Source organism: Leucoraja erinacea, chromosome 29, assembly GCF_028641065.1.
Source record: "Leucoraja erinacea ecotype New England chromosome 29, Leri_hhj_1, whole genome shotgun sequence".
Taxonomy (NCBI): Eukaryota; Metazoa; Chordata; class Chondrichthyes; order Rajiformes; family Rajidae; genus Leucoraja; species Leucoraja erinaceus.
In genome coordinates this window covers 20,640,445-20,662,619 of record NC_073405.1, presented here as the reverse complement: position 1 = coordinate 20,662,619, position 22,175 = coordinate 20,640,445, and the positions used below count along the sequence as shown (strand labels likewise).

General features: G+C 43.2%; 1 protein-coding gene across 2 annotated transcripts in view; it reads right to left on the bottom strand.

Moving 5' to 3' along the window:
• Positions 1-212: 212 nt before the first annotated feature.
• LOC129711298 (E3 ubiquitin-protein ligase Arkadia-like) overlaps positions 213-22,175 on the bottom strand; it is a 42,300-nt gene continuing 20,337 nt past the window's right edge. For both annotated transcript variants that reach the window (XM_055658849.1, XM_055658850.1), the window contains exons 7-15: positions 21,586-21,980; positions 20,520-20,823; positions 18,164-18,572; positions 17,286-17,406; positions 5,772-5,870; positions 4,611-4,706; positions 4,276-4,373; positions 2,655-2,792; positions 213-617 (exon numbers count right to left, since the gene is read on the bottom strand). In XM_055658849.1, coding sequence (XP_055514824.1) covers positions 2,675-2,792; positions 4,276-4,373; positions 4,611-4,706; positions 5,772-5,870; positions 17,286-17,406; positions 18,164-18,572; positions 20,520-20,823; positions 21,586-21,980 — 1,640 coding nt within the window. In that variant the 3' untranslated portion in view covers positions 213-617; positions 2,655-2,674. The remainder of the gene's footprint in view (positions 618-2,654; positions 2,793-4,275; positions 4,374-4,610; positions 4,707-5,771; positions 5,871-17,285; positions 17,407-18,163; positions 18,573-20,519; positions 20,824-21,585; positions 21,981-22,175) is intronic.

Sequence of the window (22,175 nt, the reverse complement as noted above, 5' to 3'; positions counted from 1 at the left end):
TTTGCACAGGCTTAGATAAAGTCGGTAAATTGTTCCTAGTGTGTAGGACTAGTGTTAGCGTAGAGGGGGGAGAAAAAAGAAAAATAGTTTTTTTTTTTAAATCGCTGGTTGGCATAGACTCAGTGGGCCAAAAAGCCAGTTTCCACGCTGTATCTCTAAAGTAAACTAGTGCGTGCTTGCTCCACCAGATACGCCAGAGTACAGTCAAAATCATGAGTATCAGAGGGTAATTTAATTATTTGCAAACAGCTAGAATATTATGTCTAAGGAGACATTTGAACCTCCAGTTAGTGTACAGTAACACTGTCAGGCAAGTCCTAGTGAACCAAAAAAGGAAATGAGGAGGAAGTTGAAACAGGAAGTACATTGGATCCTTTGGCATTTCCACAGTTCATAAGGCTGATCTGGGAACGATGTCTAGTGGTTGCAGCCAGCTTTAGTCTGTTGTGATTCAATGGTTCCTCTTGCGGTGGCAGAGGGGCTGGCTTCTGTGCAATACGCTATGTACACGGGGCCCAGGCGTTAAACAATCTCTTGCATGTCAGTCAAAGCCAGCTGCAAACTCTTGCAGATTCCAGATGCAAGCCCAGAGTGGTCAAAGAACTCAATACCATCACCTACAAAAAAGAATTTTTGGTTAAAACAGGTTCATGATACGCACATCTCACTTTCTCCTTTTGACAAGTCTTTCACATGAAAAAAAATGACAGAAGGAAACAGCCAGTTTGGCCCAATTCAAGGATGGTTTAGATGCACAATGATCTGCCTCATAACTCGGGTCAATTGTGATCTTCATGGTCTACTTGCTTCCTCTTCTTGCCAGAAATCACAGGGATTGATGGAAGAGGAATCAGTGAATTGTAAGTGATTCACACCAAGGAATTTTGTGAATCCTGAGATTTGTTAATGGTACAGCAAGTCTGAAGGCAGATTACAAAGGCATTACTCCGAGGCTCTCTGCTCTGTGGAGATACCATCTCTGGTTCATCCTTCGCCCATCTCTTGTTCATCACCAGTCGAGCTTTGAACATCAGAGAATATCAACCAAGTTTTCCTCATCTCTGCTTACCTCCTTCACCTCAGCAATTTATCACTTAAAGCAACTTTGCATTTGCCACCATATAATCTTGCTGGAACTGTTACAGCACGAGGGGGAATTTTAGAGCCCCATCACTAGTGCAACCACCATCTCTGCAGTCACCTCTATTGGAACCGTAAGATGCAGGCTCTCAAGTCAAGTGTGATTTATCTAATTGTGTTTATCTGGTTGTGTTTCTCCATAATTTCTTCAGCAATGGTCAAGTTTCTTGCTGTAATTCAGCACTTCATTCGCTTCCTACTAATTTTATCAAATGTTTGAAGATGGATACAAATCAAATTTTCATGCCTCATTAATTTCTATGTTAACTGGGCTGAGAGAGCATTAGCTTGAAGGGAGAGCGAATTCTGCTCTACTTTTATTTCTTGATGAAATGCACACTCATTGAGAATTCTGATTCTGAAATATTTCCGTACATGCCTTCCATTAAGGTTAGGGCAGAGTCATAAAAACTCTGCAAAACTTTTATTCTGATTTCCCAATCTACCGCTGAAAGCGCAGGCGCTGAAAATCTGAAATTAAATCAGAACACTGAAATCCTCAGCATCTGGGAGAGAAAAGCAAAGTTAATGTTTCAGGCAGATGAACTTTATGATCATCTGAAACACTGACTCGGTTTCTCTCGCCACACTTGCTGCCTGACCTGCTGTGTGTTTCCACCATTTTCTGTTTTACTCACAACCTAACATCTGAAGCCAGCCTCATTGCTCCATAAGTTTTACTGAAGGTGCAGATTCTAACTAAGAATTGTCTGTGGAAATGTCCACAACATTCTATCACATTGCAATTGAAATGGCTATTTAAAATTAATGATTTTAAAAAAAGATTATTTTCTCGAGAAGTTGGACCAAAATCTTTGCAAGGAGAGAAATCAATATTGATACTACTGGGCTGCAAGCTGCCCAAGCAAAATATGAGATGCTGTCCCTCCAATTTGCATTTAACCTTACTCTGACAATGGAAGGGACAGAGAACAGAAAGGTCTGTGTAGGAATGGGAAGGAGAATTAAAGTGCCCAGCAACCAGGAGATCGGGCTGGTTCACGCGGACTGAGCGAAGGTGTTCCGTGAAACAATCGCTCAGTCTGCGTTTGGTCTCGCCGATGTACGAGTCCACATCTAAATAAGTGAATTTGTAAGTATAAACTTCTACAAACACAAGCAGCCAGGGGAAGTATGTAGACCCGAGTCTGAAAAGTACAAAAATAACACGGCAATGACAGTAAGAGTTTGCATGATCTTTAAATAAACCAGGAGAGAAGAGAAGCATGCAGAGAGAATTTTATAAAATGGGTAATTATCAGTTGCAAAGTAATAATACACAGTGAATTGCTCACATATATGACTATTAACAATAGCGCACACAAGACAACATCCAAAACGTATAAGATGCAGGTATACAAGGTATATAATCCACTATTTCATCTAAATATGCCGATACGCATTGTTCAATCCCTTATTTAACCAATAGCAAAATCAGAAAGGTCCCATTACACATCTTCTTGTTATTGTGGTTGTCAGGTGGAAATTTCATAAGAAATGTAACATTACTTCACCTCTTTTTCCTAATGATTAGTTAGGTTTCAACTGGCAGCTGTGCTTCAATGTCGACTCGACAAATTGGACACTTCTTACTGGTGGCTAACCACTGATCCACACAAATCTGGTGGAAGAGATGCATACAAGGGAGACGCCTGGAATAAACAAGAAACAGTGTATTGATTGGCCAGGTACTTCAATATCCATTGCTATTTGTGTCATCTTAATAGTTAAACTTTAGCAAAGATAGGTCATCAGACTTTCAATCACAGGTGGAGGTGATTTATCTCACAAGGAAATTTGTATATGATAATGCATCACATTGTGCTGTGATAAGACATGGTAGCACAAGTAATAGTGTGATCCTAGCACCTACTCCACACTGCGCAATACCTTCCTGCAACTAATACCCCCAAAATCCAACGACTCAGCCTCTGCTCTCCTGGTTGTCCAGAATGACACATCCTTCATATGGAATCTCAATTCCTGGTTTTAAACACCCAGCCAGAGGATACATTCCTGTCTGAAGAAAGGTCCCGATCTGAAACATTACCATCTTTTTTCTCTAGAGATGTTGCCTGACCTGCTGAGTTGCTCCAGCACTTTGTGTCTATCTTCAGTGTGAACCAGTTCCTTGAGACACATACATTTCTTTGACCAGCTCCGATTGTCTTCCCAACCTGCTATTCCCAACACATTTGTGTTCTTATTTTAGATTACTTGCATCAACAGGTTTTTTTCTGTCTTTTATTCCCAGCCAGTGAAGTATCATTCCTGCACTTGTGCCTAAAAAAAGTTTTAATGAGATCACCTTTCCTTCATCCAAATGTGGGCATTTCTCCCCAAAACAAGACTTCAGATGCTGGAATCTAGAACAAAAAATGGATGGTGCTTTCGTTTTGCACGTTCTACCCTTGCTCAACAAACACTGCCACCCCAGCATCAATTGGTGAACTGAACAGCATTCCTACCACAGGTACATCCTCCTTTAGATTATGAAACCAGACCCGTGCACAATATCACAGGTGCGGTCTCACCAGGATCATATATAACTGCAGCAGAATGTTATTACTCTCGAACTCAAATCTTCTTGCAATTACTATTGTCTGCCTTCATAATCCGCAGTTAATCGTAGGGCCTTGGGGAGTGTTGGAGAGCGGGGGGGGGGGGGGGGGGGGAGTAGGAGCACAAATACATAGTACCTTGAAAGTGACATCGCAAGTAGATAGGGTGGCTTTTGGCTATGCTGGCTGTCATCAGTCAGGAAACTGAATATAGAAGTTGGGACAGTATGTTACAGTTTACAAGACGTGGGGCAACACTTGGGAGTATTATGTTCAGTTTTTGTCACTCTACTATAGGAAAGATGCCATGGCCCTCTCATGGTAGATCAGCCAGAAGATAAAAGATTTGGGGATTTAAGTCTGGAGCTCCCTCAAAATTGCAACACAAGTACTGGTAAAGAAAGTATACTTCATCGATCGAGGTGTAGAGTATAGAAATGGTCAAGTCATTTTGCAGCTGCATAAAACCGTGAGATTTTGCACATCTACCACAATCCTGGTATATTCGATACCAATTCGAACAACATATGTATTGCCAATCTAAACAAACTACAATTCTTCTGTGCTTCCTCACCGAACATCTTCTCCTTCCTCCAATGGTGACAGACAGATTGTACATTTTTCCTCAACCTCCAGTGCTTCTTTCCCATCTTCATTTGTCTCCAGTGTCCTCTGAAATGCAATCGAAATGAGTTACGAGAAATATAGACAAACCTGGATGTATCCATTTCCGTGCCTCCCACATAAGTGTTTTGAGACTCTGCTTAGGGCAGGTGATCAGGCCAGAGACCAAATAGTTACTCTGCTCATTACCCATTTCCCAATTCAGTAATATAAACAACCATTCAACCGGCAGCAGTGAATCTCTTATAGTGGTAACACGGAGACTGTAGTGACAGAAAAACTCACCTTTTCATACTTGTGCAGGAAAGTGTACCTCTCAATTGTGTTTTGCGTCGCTCCATGGTTTAAATCACTAAATTGATCTTCCAAGTGCAGTAGGTCCTGAAGATTGAAACAAAAAGTAACCATGAGCTGCAGTCTTTGCGCAATCAACACATCATGCATTCATCAAACCTGGCGCGTTAAGACTGGTGCTGGTGAAAAAGATGCACACGAGACTGCAGATGCAGGAATCTGCGGCAAAGAAAGAGGGAGAGCAGCTGGAGGAACCCAGGTCAGGCAACATCAGTGGAAGGAAAAGAACTGTCGGCGTTTAGGGTCGAGACCCTTCATTTGGACTGAAAGAGTGCAGAGGAAGTGGCCAGTATAATGGGGAGTTAACAGGTGATAGGTGGATACACATGAGGGGGGGTATTTATTAGCAGGTAACAGTTGGGTGGGGATGGAGTTGGCAACAGAGGCTGGGAGGTGGTAAATGGAGAATAAAAGGTTACTGGTTGTGGAACCAGAGGGGAGAGGGGGAGAGGGGGAGAGGGGGGAGGGGGGGGGGGGGGGGGGGGGGGAGAGGGGGGGGGGGGAGAGGGGGAGAGAAGAAAAAAAAAAAAACAGGATTATGAGGGCGGTGGGAGATGCCAAGAAGATTGAAAGACTACTAGGTGGAGAGAGAAAAGGACAAAGGCATGGTTTGCCTGAAATTGGAGAATTCAATGTTCATACAGTAGACTGGTGGAATACAAGATGTGGCTCATCTGGGTTGTGCTTAGCATCACGGTAGTGGAGTTGGACAGATGCGGGAGAATGGGAAGGGAAATTAAAATGGCTGGCAATCAGGTGATTCAGAAGGAAAGCTACGTTTCCTGAAAAATTAAATTTCAGATGTCCAGGAGTAGAAAGTCTCATCGCGAGAAACAGATGCAGCAGAGACTTGGTAATTGAGAGAAAGGGCGGGAGGATGTACGTTGCTGCAGGTCAGTGCGCTTCTAGGAGATATCAGTGGATTGTTAATCTCCTGAGATGGAGATCATGATCGGAAAAGAGGAGAGAGTTGTTGGAAATGGTCCAAAGGCCTAGGGGTTAGAGCGGGCAGATAATCAGCTCCGGTGGGGAGTTAAACCTCTAAGCCAAGAGCTTGACGATATGATCTGCACATTGTGTAGATGTCTTTACCTGATATCCCCTGTGCACCATGACGTGACTTTGCATCCCTCGCAGTCCATGCTGGGGAAAGACTTGCAGGTGAGGGTGAATGAAAATGTCCGGTATTACCTGGTGTGGCAGAAGCAAAGAGTCATTGCACGGTTCTCTATGATTTCACAGTATTATATCCAAACACATTAAACATTTATCCACAACTTTAAAAAGACCTCAGATGGTACAGCGTGCAGATTTCATCACCAGCCTTTGGATAAAAATGGAGACAATTCATTAAGATGCAACCAGCTGTGAGAAAATACACCTTCCTTAAATTAAATCAACTGTGCAGGAAGTGTATCTAGATGTTGCTTCTAACCCACTTCATCCTGCACCTGGAGCTGCGGATGGACTCCTTATGGAGAGATCACTATGCTAAGGAATTGTGGTTAGCATGATTTGTGAGCTGGTCACCCCAAGATTATTGACTGTGATGGGTGACCAGGCAGCTATAGGCATAGGCTGTCTATTGAGACTAACTAATAGCATTAACAGTAGGGCTATTATGAACCGAGGCGGCAAATTGAATTGAGCCAGAGGACAAAGGCTTCCTATCTATATTCATTGAGAAGGACATTGTGCTTGCAGAATTCAAGGAGGGGAACAACGAAAAATAGAATCTGCTGATTAAAGAACTATGAGAAGTCTAAATGGGTTTAAAGATGCATAAATCTCTAGGGTTTGCTGAGATCTATCTCAGGTTAAGGGAGGCAAGGAAAGAGACTGATAGGGCCCTGATTGAGTTTTAAATCTTTGTTGGCTATGGGGGAGGTGCCAGATGCAAATATGGTACCTTTATTCAGATAGAGCAGCAAGAATACGTTTGGTAACATAAATAATAAGAAAGTCATTGGAAAAAGCACATAGCATGGATTAATCAAAGTGAATCATCATAACTTTATTGGGGGGAGAGAGACCCTATCTGTGCAATTTGATTAAATATTCCGAAATGCTACCACAATATGTGAACCAGGACAGTCAGGTTCATGAGGTTCAATGGAATTCAGTAAGGCCTTTGACAAGGTCCCTCGAGAAAGGCAAGTCCAAATGTTTAGTCATGGAAACCAAGACAAGTGGGTAAACTGGATCAAAAATTGGTTGGTGTTATGAGGAGGAAAGGTGGAAGATTGTTTTTGTGATTGGAAGCTTGATCAGAGCTAGGAACCTTACTGTTTGTTATATGTTAAAGATTTGAATATGAATGCAGAAGATATGATTAATAAGTTTGAAGTCGCACTGTTGTTAGTGAGGATAGTCTTAGATTACAGGAGAATATTAATCAAGGGATATTGATCAATGTGCTGAACAAGGGCAGATTAATGAAATGCAAGGTGATGCAATGTGGGAACAATACATGTGGGACAATATCATGAATGGTTTGACATAGCGAGAAACAGAGGGAGAGTGCTTTCCTTCTGAGGAACCCTGAAGGTGGCAGCACATGTAGAGAGGGTAGTGTAGGCATACAGGATAAATACAGCTTTATAAAACATTTGTTGGGACATGAGTGGAGTGCTGCGTACAGTTATCGTCACCACACTAGAGGAAGGATTGGATTGCACTGGAAAGGGTAGGAAGAAGATTCACCAGGATATTGTGTAGGATGGAGTGCTTCACTATCAGGAGACAATGATAGAATTGGTTTGTTTTCCTTGAAGTAGACAAGGCAATGGATAGAAAACAAATCACAAATTGATGGCGTAATTCAACAGGCCAGGCAGCATCTCTGGAGGACACGGATGGGGACGTTTCGGGTCGGGACCCCTCTTCAGATCTGAAAACATCCTGAACCAACCTGAAATGTCTCCATGTTCTCCAGAGATGCCACTTGGTGGTCATTTGCGCGTCACACGGGAGGATTTGAGAATCCAAAATCATGGGGCGCCGCACACTACCATGCGTCACTGCCTACGCCACCACGTCTCACCACGGGCCGTGCGCGCATAATGCACGCCTTGTGCACGTTACGCGTAAATGTTGCATAAATGACGCGTAAATAACACCCGTGGGACAGGCCCCTTGACCCGCTGAGTTACTCCAGACTAGCAGCTGCAGTTGCTTGTTTCTATCCCATGCTATGGAGACACCTGATGAGGTACACATAAAACATAGAAGCATAACTAAGGGAGATAGTGGGAAGCTCTTCATACTATAGAAATGTTTAAACCTAGAGAACGTAGGTTCATGGTAAGGGCGACTTAGTTCAGAGCGTTTCCAGGAGGACATTTATCACAAGAGGATGGTTGGAATCATAAATCATGCCGAAGACGGTGGTGGAAGAGTTAATCTCACAAGTGCCGCCTGGAGAAGCATTTGAACCAACAAGGTGTACCAGGCTTTGGCCTCAAGTGCAGGTAATTGGAATTAGTGTAGATGGGTAACTGATAATTTCTTCAGGCACTTCAGGGTCTTTTTTAAGTATTTATTGCTCTCAGGTAATGTCCACAGTGTATTCTATGTATTTTCTGTCTGCGTTTGTTTTGAATCTGGGGGTTTGTTGGTTGGGGGCTTCTGGACATCTGAATTTCCCTGAGGGGATCAATAAAGTATTTATTATTATTATTATTATTATTATTATTATTAGACAACAAAGCCTGTATCTGCACTGTGAAGAAAATCTCCAACAAAGCTCTTCCTGGGAACTCCATACTTGCGAGACTGTGCATCAATGAAAGGGACTGCAGACTTGCTTTCCATTCCCAGATCAAATCAGTTTTAGCCGTTTTGAGTGTAAAATCCACAGGAAGCATGGAATGATTTTAATTCTACTTTTTGCGAACCACCTGAACAAATGAAATAACTCTGGTGAACATACGTAGGTATACAAGATCTGTTGTGTATTCCGTATGATGCAGGAAGTTTATGAATGAGGAGACCAGGCTGCTCCCTCCATCAGTCACTGACCAAAAACAGGGACTTCAGTTGCTTACAGCTGTCGCTCTTCTTTAGTTTATGGCTGAGGTGCATCTTAAAGGCAGGAAGTATTTTGATCACCACCACTCTTTCAAGCAGAAAGATCCAGACTCCGACTGTTCTTTGGGCAAGAAGATTATATTCACCAATTCCCCTCTAATCCTTCAACAAACGAGCCAAGTTGGTTTCTGACAGAGGGAAACAGGTTCCTCTTGTTTCCCCAGCTAATACTCTCGTCATTTTCCAATCAATAAAAAATCTCCCATCAGATTCTTTATACTGAAGAAAATTCCCCCAGTCGAGTCATTGGCTCGAGAATCTTCGGCGAGGAAGCTGAGGGGAGGAGACTACGCATTACGCTTGAGAGGGAGAGACAAAAGAAGGAGATGTCAGGCAAGCTGATTCAGTGCAATGCTTGCAGTATGTGGGAGGTCAAGGACACCGCTGGTGCCTCTGGCTGCTACAAATGCGAGAAGTGCATCCAGGTAGAGCTCCTGAAGGACCGTGTTGGGGAACTGGAGAAGCAAGTGGATGACCTCAGGTTCGTCCGAGAAACGGAGTCGTTCCTCGACAAGTCCTACAGTAAGATTGTTACACATAAGGTACTGGAAGAGAGAAGATGGGAGACAGTGAGAAAGGGAGGGAAGCATGGAATGCCAACGTCCCCGGGTGTTGTACCTCTTGTGAACAGGTTCACCCACTTAGAAGCTGTCGGGACAGAAGACGTTTTTACACTGAGCGGCGGACTGGCTTGCGATGCGAATAGGGCTGTTGAGCCAAAACCAAAAAGGACTAAGTCAGGCAACGCCATTGTAGTGGGAGACTCCATTGTGAGAGGTACAGACAGGGGTTTCTGCGGCAACAGACGGGATTCGAGGAAGGTGTGCTGCCTTCCTGGTGCCAGGATCCAGGAAGTCACGGACAGAGTGCAGAAAATCCTCAAGGGCAAAGGTGAACAGCCGGAAGTGGTAGTGCATGTCGGCACAAACGATGTCGGAAAGAAAGGGATGAATATTCTGCAGCGTGACTTTAGAGAGCTCGGAAAAATGCTGAAAAGCAGGACCTCCAGGGTTGTTATCTCCGGTTTGCTTCCAGTTCCTCGTGCTGGCGAGAGCAGGAACAGGGAAATACGGGACCTGATCGTGTGGCTGAGGAACTGGTGCATGGGGCAGGGATTTAGATTCTTAGATCACTGGGATCTGTTTTGGGGTAAGGGGGAACTGTACAAAAGGGACGGATTGCATCTTAACAGGTGGGGGACCAGCATTCTGGCAGGCAGGTTTGCCACTGCTACACGGGTGGTTTTAAACTGAATAAGGGGGGTGGGGTGTCAAATGGGATAGTTGAGGATGGAGTTAAAGGGAAAGGGTTTCTTAAATGTGTGAGCGTAGAGACAGAGGGGTGTAAAATGAGGGTAGAAGCAATAGGTAGCAAGGCAAAATGTGGCAGGCAGCCAAATCCAGGGCAAAAATCAAAAAGGGCCACTTTTCAACATAATAGTATAAGGGGTAAGAGTGTTGTAAAAACAAGCCTGAAGGCTTTGTGTCTCAATGCTCGAGGAGCATTCGTAATAAGGTGGATGAGTTGAATGTGCAGATAGCTATTAATGACTATGATATAGTTGGGATCACGGAGACATGGCTCCAGGGTGACCAAGGCTGGGAGCTGAACATCCAGGGATATTCAATATTCAGGGGGGATAGACAGAAAGGCAAAGGAGGTGGGGTAGCGTTGCTGGTTAGAGAGCAGATTAACGCAATAGAAAGGAAGGACATTAGGAGGATGTGGAATCGATATGGGTAGAGCTGAGAAACACTAAGGGGCAGAAAACTCTAGTGGTAGTTGTGTACAGGCCACCTAACAGTAGTAGTGGAGTTGGGGATGGCATCAAACAGGAAATTAGAAATGCGTGCAACAAAGGTAAAACAGTTATAATGGGTGACTTCAATCTACATATAGATTGGGCGAATCAAATTGGCAAGGGTGCTGAAGAACAGGATTTCTTGGAATGTATGCGGGATAGTTTTCTAAACCAACATGTAGAGGAACCAACGAGAGAGCAGGCTATTCTAAATTGCGTATTGAGTAATGAGGAAGGGTTAGTTAGCAGTCTTGTTGTGCGTGGCTCCTTGGGCAAGTGACCATAATATGGTTGAGTTCTTCATTAGGATGGAGAGTGACATTGTTAATTCAGAAACAAGGGTCCTGAACTTAAAGGAAGGTAACTTTGAGGGTATGAGACGTGAATTGGCCAAGATAGACTGGCGATTGATTCTTAATGGGTTGACGGTGGATATGCAATGGAAGGCATTTAAAGACTGCATGGATGAACTACAACAATTGTTCATCCCAGTTTGGCAAAAAATAAATCAGGGAAGGTAGTGCATCCATGGATAACAAGGGAAATAAGGGATAGTATCAAAACAAAAGATGAAGCGTACAAATTAGCCAGAAAAAGCAGCCTACCAGACTGGGAGAAATTCCGAGACCAGCAGAGGAGGCTTAATTAGGAAAGTGAAAATAGATTATGAAAGAAAACTGGCAGGGAACATAAAAACTGACTGCAAAAGCTTTTATAGATATGTAAAGAGAAAAAGATTAGTTAAAACAAATGTAGGTCCCGTCAGAAACGGGTGAATTGATCATGGGGAACAAGGACATGGCAGACCAATTGAATAACTACTTAGGTTCTGTCTTCACTAAGGAAGACATAAATAATCTGCCGGAAATAGCAGGGGACCGGGGGTCAAATGAGATGGAGGAACTGAGTGAAATCCAGGTTAGCCGGGAAGTGATGTTAGGTAAATTGAATGGATTAAAGGCCGATAAATCCCCAGGGCCAGATAGGCTACATCCCAGAGTACTTAAGGAAGTAGCCCCAGAAATAGTGGATGCATTAGTGATAATTTTTCAAAACTCTTTAGATTCTGGAGTAGTTCCTGAGGATTGGAGGGTAGCTAATGTAACCCCACTTTTTAAAAAGGGAGGGAGAGAGAAAACGGGGAATTACAGACCAGTTAGTCTAACGTCGGTAGTGGGGAAACTGCTAGAATCAGTTATTAAAGATGGGATAGCAGCACATTTGGAAAGTGGTGAAATCATTGGACAAAGTCAGCATGGATTTATGAAAGGTAAATCATGTCTGACGAATCTTATAGAATTTTTCGAGGATGTAACTAGATAAGGGAGAACCAGTGGATGTGTTATATCTGGACTTTCAGAAGGCTTTCGACAAGGTCCCACATACGAGATTAACATACAAACTTAAAGCACACGGTATTGGGGGTTCAGTATTGATGTGGATAGAGAACTGGCTGGCAGACAGGAAGCAAAGAGTAGGAGGAAATGGGTCCTTTTCACAATGGCAGGCAGTGACTAGTGGGGTACCGCAAGGCTCAGTGCTGGGACCCCAGCTATTTACGATATATATTAATGATTTGGACGAGGGAATTGAATGTAACATCTCCAAGTTTGCGGATGACACGAAGCTGGGGGGCAGTGTTAGCTGTGAGGAGGATGCTAGGAGGCTGCAAGGTGACTTCGATAGGCTGGGTGAGTGGGCAAATGCATGGCAGATGCAGTTTAATGTGGATAAATGTGAGGTTATCCACTTTGGTGGCAAAAACAGGAAAGTAGACTATTATCTGAATGGTGGCCGATTAGGAAAGGGGGAGATGCAACGAGACCTGGGTGTCATGGTACACCAGTCATTAAAAGTAGGCATGCAGGTGCAGCAGGCAGTGAAGAAGGCGAATGGTATGTTAGCATTCATAGCAAAAGGATTTGAGTATAGGAGCAGGGAGGTTCCACTGCAGTTGTACAGGGTCTTGGTGAGACCACACCTGGAGTATTGCATACAGTTTTGGTCTCCTAATCTGAGGAAAGACATTCTTGCCATAGAGGGAGTACAGAGAAGGTTCACCAGACTGATTTCTGAGATGTCAGGACTTTCATATGAAGAAAGACTGGATAGACTCTGTTTGTACTCGCTAGAATTTAGAAGATTGAGGGGGGGGGGGGGGGGGGGGATCTTATAGAAACTTACAAAATTCTTAAGGGGTTGGACAGGCTAGATGCAGGAAGATTGTTTCCAATGTTGGGGAAGTCTAGAACAAGGGGTCACAGTTTAAGGATAAGGGGGAAATCTTTTAGGACTGAGGTGAGGAAAACATTTTTCACACAGAGAGTGGTGAATCTCTGGAATTCTCTGCCGCAGAAGGTAGTTGAGGCCAGTTTGTTGGCTATATTTAAGAGGGAGTTAGATGTGGCCCTTGTGGCTAAAGGGATCAGGGGGTATGGAGAGAAGGCAGGTACAGGATACCGAGTTGGATGATCAGGCATGATCATATTGAATGGCGGTGCAGGCTCGAAGGGCCGAATGGCCTACTCCTCCACCTATTTTCCATGTTTCTATTTCTCTCCAGAACTCTTAAGTTTACATTCCGAGTTGGATTCAGTTAGATTTAGCTCTTAGGACTAAAGTAATCAAGAGTTAAGAGAGTTTTATTGTCATATGTCCCAGATAGGACAATGACATTCTTGCTTGTTGCAGCACAACAGAATATGTAACATAGTACATAACGGGAGAAAAAAAGTTCAGTGTGTGTATATACACAAGCACACATACTCAATAAATAAACAAATATAGTCTAATCAAGGGATACGGGGAAAAACCAGGAACAGGGTACTGATGATCAGCCATGATCATATTGAATGGTGGCGCTGGCTCGATGGGCCGAATGGCCAGCTCCTGCACCTATTTTTCCATGTTTTTGTTTCCAGCCCTGGTAATATTTACAGAAATCTCATTTTCAGGCACTAAAATGGCATCACATCTTTTACAGTCCACTGTCCAGGACTGTGTCAACAATCACCATCCAAGATAAATGACTTGATAACTGTAAACTTGTGCATCAGCCTTTTCTGAGATTCATCGCTTTCTAGACCAATGGCACCGGTACCAATGTGTACAATGACCACTGGCTGCTCACTCTTCCTCCTGACTTCCCGAAAATGATACTAATGTCGAGTTGGTGTAACTGGGTTTCATAAGTGTCATGCAGCAGGTAAACCGCCATTTTTAGGCTATACATCCATATTGACCCGTGGGCACTCATCTATATTAATCCATTCTTCCAACACCTGGTACATAGCTTTCTATGACTCGGCAGTTCAAGGGCTTGTCTTGGCACTTCTTAAATGGCGTCTGTGACTCTGCTTACACCACTCTCTCCAGCAGTATATTCCAGATACACCCCACTCTCTAGATGACAAAGCTCCCTCTCAGATAATTGATGGTCAGTGTGGACGTTGTGGACAGATGAGCCCACTTTCTTTTTGAACTGTAGCTCCTCATGAGTTTAACTTTAAAAGTTTATTTTTGGTCAAAAAACTCTGCTGCTTGAAGGTCAAGGACAACAAGAGACTGAGAATATTACTGGGAAATAGTGAGAATTCAGGGCTCAGAGGTGGGAAGGCAAAGTCAATAATACAGTAGGACTCTGGATGTCAAGCAAAAAGAGTTGGAAAAAAGTGTATAGCAGGTGCAGAGAAGTGATAAAAGAGGCAGTAATATAGGAAGTGTAGGGGTACAAAAAGATAACTGAAAGGGTGAATATAACTGACAGGAATTGATTTTTAATCTCAAAGTAGTTTACTAATATATTGAAAGCAAGAGGGTAACCAGGAAAAGAATAAGGACCAATCTGTACATGGTGTTCATAGAGTCAGTGTGGAATCAGGCCCATCTGCCCAACTTGCCCACGCCGACCAACATGCCCCATCTGCACTGGTCCCACCTGCCTGCATTTGGCTCATGTTCCTCCATCCTATCCATGTACCTGTCCAAATGTTTCTTAAACTTTGTGCTAGTACCTGATAGCAGCTGGAGGACATAGATGAGGCATTAAATAAATATTCCTCATTTGTGTTCGCTATGGTGAAGAATTTAGAGCTGGAGAAATTTAGTAGAATTTAAGAATAGATCATATCAAAAATGAGGTACACATGAAGGTGGGTAGGCAGCAAATGACTTTTAATAAGATGGGCACAGGAATAAACCAAGCACTTACTGACTGGCGAGTTGGAAAATAAATGAGCATGAGATTAATCTGCTCTGGGGAAAAAAGCAAGAATTAACTTAGGATTGTCATCGGAGGAAAATCCAATCTCGCTAACAAGTGTTTTCTCCAAATAAATCTGGTTTGGTCGATCAGGTTGCAAGACAGGCTGAGCAAATGGCAGATTAAATGTATTCACCCTGAGGGATATTGGTGAAATGCAGGCAAATAGAACTAGAATACATGGGCATCTTGATCAGCACAGACATGGTGGGGTGAAAGGCCTGTTTCCGTGCTGTTTGACACTATGACCCAGAGGGTGGTTGAAATGTGAAATGTAATACATGTGGTAGGTAGAGGCAGGTAAACCTACGGCATTTGAAGTATTTTGGTCAGCACTTGAAACAAGAAGACATTGAAGGCTAGGGACCAAGTGCTGGAAAGGTATGAACAGTTACTTGGTGGTCAAAATGGATATAGTGGATTGAAGAGCCATTTTGTATGGTTCACAAAGTTTTATGAAAAGGGGATACTACCGATAACAATGTTTAAGAGCAATGATTGGGTGACGGCTGTTAGCCCGTCTCCAACCTGGTTAAATATTGTTGGAAGATTCTTACTCTAAAACCCTGTTTTAAGAAAGGAGGGAGAGAAAAGAGAGGAAACTACTGACCTGTTAGCTCTGACATCGGCAAATGGGAAAATGCTAGAACCTATAATAAAGGATATTGTATCAAGATACTTGGAAAATAGTCAACATGAATTTACGGAAGGGAAATCACATTTGACTAATGTACTGGCATAATTCTGAGGATGTATCTCATGGGGAACAATTAAATGTGGTGTATTTGGGGGTTTTGGAAAGATTTTGATGGTGATCGTTGTTGGGGATCACGGTTCAGGGGCATCCAAAAGCTGTCAGGTTGAGGTAGGGTCCGCAGTCTGTAGGTTTGATGATGGCAGTTTGGGCAATATCGATTTCAACGGGAGCTGGATGTCCTTTAATGCAAGTCACTGAAAGACTCACCAAGATGTTGTCTGGAATGGAGGGGCTGTAGTTACAAGGAGTGATTGGAAATGTTTATTCTCACTGGAACATAGGAGGCTGTAGGGTGACCTTACAAGTTTAAAAAATTAAAAGGGGCGTAGATGGCCCCAATCTTTCCTCCCAGAACAGGAGTCTGGAACTAGCAGGCAGGCTTAAAGTGAAAAGGGAGAAATTTAAAGTAGATCTGAGGAGCAGGTTTTTCATAAACTTATCTGGAATAAGCTGCCAGAGGAGATGGTGGAACAGATACCATTAGGTGTTTAGACTTGTTTATGAAGAGGAAAGATTTAGAGGAATGCAGGCCTAATCTGTCTCTGTGCTCTATGATTCAGTGATTCTATACGTGGGGCTCAGGTAATATCAGAAATACTTGATAAGATTTTGGTCTCCTCTAAATAAAGGACTATTGCCACAGAAAGACTGAAGAACCAGTAAAAAACAAAATATTTGAGGCTTGACGCTTGCAGGAAGGAGATGGCCCATAATTAAAGAGTAAAGGACTCGAGGCATAGTTTGAAAGAAGAAACTTCTACATTCAGAGTGTGATGAATCTTGGTAATTTCCTAACGAAATGGAAGCTTGAGCATTCACTTCACTCAAAGCAGAGTCAACAGATGTTTGAATATTACAATAATGAAGGGATATGGAGATAGGGCAAGAAAATTATGCGAAGGAGCAAGAACCAATGGTCTAGTTCAATGTGGAGGAGGCTTTACGAGTTGTACAGCTCACACCTGATTCAATATCCTTAAAACTAAAATTCTCCATTGATGAAGCCATTGTAGAATATTAGGATCACACAACCTCACACCCCTCAGTGTAGGTCCAAATCCATCAACCTCAAATTCTGAAATAAGACTTGAATATCCCAATCCACCACCCCACATATTAGGTCCAAACCAAGAGATCCACTTTCCATTCTCCCCTCCCCTCCCCCCACCACCTCCTTCAGTCAATATTCCAAATTGATAATCACGATACTGCTCTTTAAGAATTCACACATTCCCCAGTGCAGAATTTCTGCAATTCTGACCAATTCCTAGCAAATAATATCATTAGGTTTAGACCAACTCCAGGGGTATGAGATTGTGTGATTTACTGCTGGGTAAGAGACTGAGAAATTCAGATCAGCTCCTCTGCTCCAAGACATGGATTTGACCAACTGCAAGATGCATGAAATTCTCCTGCTCTTTGGCATCCAAGAATGTGTTTTTCCGACTTATCCAACAGGCTCATTACATACATCTCCAGTTATGCTCCACTGTTACATAAAATTTCAAAAGCAATGCAATCCATTTTTTCAAAAAGTAGTCAGATGCCAAATCATGAGACACTGAATTGAGAGAAGGTAATGTGTATTAGCCTTCAAAACAAACCTATTTTTAAAGGTTAGAGGAAGTTGTCATGTGGATAATTCAAATTAAACACACAACAAAGATAAATACCACCTCCGGAGTTTTTATACCTTACCATCGGAACAGAAGGTGGTGCCATAGAGAGCAGGTGTAGCCTGGGTGGTACCAACTGGTATCGGTGCAGGTGAACGTGACCTGAATGGTATTGTGGGAAATTTGATGTCACCCTTTCTTCCCTGTGAATACACACACACACACAAAAAAGATCAGTAACTCTACCGACAGAAGCAGCTTTCAACACAGATTCTGCTGGGGAATCGCACAAAAGTAAATTTGTGACTAATATGCCAGAAGCCTGGACTAGCAATCTGGAGATCAGACTTCAAATCGTTCCTTTGTGGAATTTAAATTTAATTAACAACCTAACGATAAGAACGATTGGTATGACCAACAATGACCACTACACTGTTGTTCTGGTGGTGGGCTGGAGCTACACACAGGCCAGCAGATTTTCTCCCCCAAGACATTTAAAAAAAAAAAAGTTCTGTGATGTGCTTCAAGGCTGAGGGAACCAGCGATCAATTTGTCGCAGAGAATGACAAACTTTTACACATCTTGTGACTATCCTGTAGTTTAGAAATACAGTGCCGAAACTGGCCCTTCGGCCCACCATGCCGATCACCCTGTACACTAACCTTCGCGCACTGGAGACAATTTTACTGCTTACCAAAGCCAATTAATCTACAAACCCGTAGGTCTTTGGAGAGTGGGACGAAAGCGGAGCACCCACGTGGTCACAGCGAGAACGTACAAACTCCGTACAGGCAACACCTGTGGTCATGATCAAACCCGGATCCCTGGTGCTGTCAGGCAGCAACTCTACCACTGCACCACTGTCTCTCCCAGGGAAGGATATATTGAATTCTCTCAATAACCCAAAGGGCCAGTTTCTGTGCTGTATCGCTCGATGACTAGGTGAGCCAAACATCTTACCTGACAGTCTCCATCCAATGATTTCTTTGGATCTCAGGACCTCTTTGCTGGTACACTGAGCACTGTTGTTGCTGCTGGTACTGGTACACGGCACACTGTTGTTGCTGCTGTGGTGGGGTACTGGGAGGTGCCAATGGTGTGTTCATCAGCACAGGAGTGGCCGTCAAGGGCGGCTGTTGAAATGGTACCAAATGTAGAGGTGGCACTGGCTGATGAGAAGTTGGCAGAGTCGGGAGCTGTTGGGAAGCATTGGGCCTGTACGTGGTCAAGAGCCCATGTTGCATGCGACCATGATACGATGGCACAGGTCGGGCAATGGGGTAACTGGTTGATCTGGCAGGCTGGCAGGACTGGCTTGCTGCCTGAGTAGAGGGTGTGGGACGAGATAAAGCACTTGAAAATGCAGAGTCTGTAAAGAAGCAAAGAATAAAAATCAGGTTTCGAGTGATCCTGGAGAATCAATTCAGTTGTTACATGATAGATGAAAGATTGCCTAATCTAGTTGGTAACACTATCAGCCGTAAGCTACAGAAAGTTCAAACGACATGTGATTTGGCTGCCAGAGGTTTTGCCAGCTACAGTCCAATACAGTCTTTGAGACCAAAATTATGCTGATTCTCCTCAATTACACTACTCCCAATGAGGCACAGCAGACAACTACACCAGACGCTTCAAAGAAGGACCCAACCATATTTTTTCCACTCAAAAGTCATACAAAACTTTATCAGGGATAACCATACACTTATGCCACATTGCTCAAAACAAGATCATTGGCATGAATAAAATATTAGAGATTTACACTGAATTACAGTGCCGAATCAGGGTAATTGGGAAATTAAATTTGCGCTTCCATTTATAACCCACACATCTTTAGCCAACAACCATCGCCTGGCTTTACAAGTGTACCCCTCACCTCTCTCATCTAGCATTTCCCTTTAAATGCAGCCGACTATGACCTGCACCATCCCAATGGGCTACACCTTCTCACTACTTTCGCAGTAAAGAAACTTCTCCTCAATCTCTAACTGGTCTCATTATTGACCAACGTGCTTTATGACCCTTAGTTTAAACTCTCCCTCAAGTAGATACATGACCTGTATGTTCACCCCATAAAATCCCGGCTTAATTTTAAGGATATTGATGAGATTCCTATTTTCTCTAAAATGTTTGTTCGATCTTTCCTGATGGTTATTACATCTCAGTTCTGGTATCATCGTCACTCAGGATACAGTGTCCACATAATCAAGCGTGACCCTCTGTTATTCTTCTATCAAACCTAGTCCTGTCAACTAAAATGCAGCTGATTGACACCTGAACTTCATTAGCCGGCTTACTTCACATACCTTGTAGAGTAAAAAAATTAATGCAATCATTGCCCAGCATTTATTATGCCCTAGTCTTTATTTGCAACTTTTGTCAACCTGCCATTACTAAGATCTTCACTTCTCAGACTTCATTCAGTTGTGGTTTGTATCTACCACTTATCTCCATGGATTTTAACATTTAGTTTTTCTCTATTCTGTTTCCATCTCAGTAATAAAAGTTGTTCTATCCTTTTTGTGTATTTCTGACAGTCTTTCCCTATCTAAGCCCCATTCATTTCACTCCAGCTTTTTAGCATTTTTTTAAAATTATAATTACCGGCCTTCAATTATCCTGTAAATCTCATTATTTTTCCCCAATGATATTTGCGTCCCTATGTTGACCTCTCTCTACTTTTTTCCATCAAAATCAGATTATTTGCTCGTCAAGATGTATCTGTATCCTCCTTGAATTTTGTCTCTGTAAAGTTGGTTAGGAGATGATTGGAAGATGGTGGAGGTGAAGAAAGTGACCAGCTCACTTTCACTTTAGGAAAATAAGACGGGTGAGGTAAAGTAGCAAATTCAACACACAAGTTAAGGAACCAATTCCCCTGCCCAATCTCTCCATCTCTCTTGAGCAAAAAACACAAAACGCTGGGGTAACTGAGAGGGTCAGCCAGCACCTCTGTAGAACATGAATAGAAGATGTTTCGGGTTGGGACCCTCCTTCAGCAGGGGGGGGTGAGTGGGTGGGGGAGGTGGGAGGGAAGAAAACTGGTTCTTCAGAGATGCTGCCTGACCTGTTGAGTTACTACAGCACTGTTTTTTGCTCAAGATTGCAGCATCTGCAGTGCTTGTTTATTCTTCATTCCTCTGCAGACTATTCCTCACAGCTCACGTTCTATATTCTAATTCTTTAAGTAAAACCCTGACAGAATACACCTGGAAGAAACAAAGATAAATAATAAAGATACACACAATGGAAACAGACACGTAATTAGGGAACTGGTGAAGTTTGCCATGCCCTTCGTGACTCTGGGATTCAAGCGCACCTGACTGAATTCTTCGAACCTCACTTGGTTGGATGCTAGACTCTTGCCAAGCTGAAATGATACAGGTGGGTGATTGAACTGTGCCATGCTTGTCCGCACCGGGCTGGCTGCCATTACCCTCATTTAGAGGAGAACCGTGAGAGTGCCAAAGGATTGGTGACAAAACAGTCGGTGGCTGGTTTCCATTCACTTCCATCTCCTGGGAACTGTGGGCATGCCATGATGATACCTGGGCACTGCTCTTCTGGGCAGCTTCAACACCCTCAACATCTTCTGCCGTGTTAGTGAGGTCACATAAAGGAGCCTAAAGTTAAGGTAAGGAAATCAAATCAGCAGAGGTGCTACAAAATATAATTCAGTTCTTGCATTAACACTTAAAATCACAAAATGAATGTGCATCATAAGAATTTAAGGCCCACATTACCCCCTTGCCTTCCCTGTTTGGGTTACACAACTCCATTGCCATAGTCATCATCTCCCCATAAATAAATGGCCCGCTAATGAGATTCAACCAGAGTATCGTTCTAGTGGATCCTTGAACCGTACCCAGAATTCAGTGATGTCCCAAACTGTAACCATCCTCTGCTAACAAGATCCAATAAGCTACAGATGATTCTCCTCTACCTCAATACCATATATTCACGGTATCTTTACCTTTGCTCTACCTCAAGTACTTGAGTTGGGCTTGATTGTATTTATGTGCATTATTACCTGATTTGATTGGATAGCATACAAAACAAAGCCGTTTGCTGTACCTCGCTACACATGGCAATAATAAACCCTAACCCGAGGCCCATACAAGGAATTGATTCGTTTCTAAGCACAATTTTGGAGAAATATTTATCAGAAGTTCCAGTTTACCCAATAGTTTAAACAGTTCACTTTCAGGCATTTCTGAAACTTTAAATACAATTGCAAGGTCCACTTTAAATACATTTCCACAATATATAGTGGAAATAAGATGGTTTGGATACAACTCAGAATTCGTAGTTCACCGCTCCCTCACTCTAGGAAACCACACAAGACTGATCCTCACTTTCACTAGCCAAGGAAGGCGTATGTTTACCTGGTTCTCCTGGTTGGCCGTGGTATCCCCTGCTTGTGGGCTAACACTACTGAGCATCGATTGTGAATTTCCCTGTTGAACGTGCTGGAACCCGAGTGGTGGAAACTGTGGGTAAGGCTGGTGTGCCCAGGTCTGGTGGCTTTGATGGTTAAGGAATTGGGAGTGGGAATGGAGATGCTGAGGCTGTGAACATTGGGCTTGGTACACTTGGCCCTGGACATGCCCGATGTGATACTGCTGGAAGTACGACTGGGCAGGGCGGGTTTGGTGAGACACCAGCCTTGTTGATCTGCAGAGACAGCGTTGGGTACAGCAGGCAGTATATTTTGATGTCCTCTGGTGTTGACAGGATGTTGACATTAAGCTGGTAGTGCTTGCGGTGATAGGCATCTCTCCTGTAAAACAACCAACAATTAATGCAACTCGTGCAGAAAGCTGCTTTCCCCGTCAACAGTCAATCAGCCACAGATTTCACATGTCTTCAAAAAAACCTCTTCCCTAAACCACAAGAGTATTTCAGGAAATACCACAAGTGTATTTCAACAACCTCTCTTCCCCCAACAAAAATGGCTAGTCTCAGTACTTTTCTT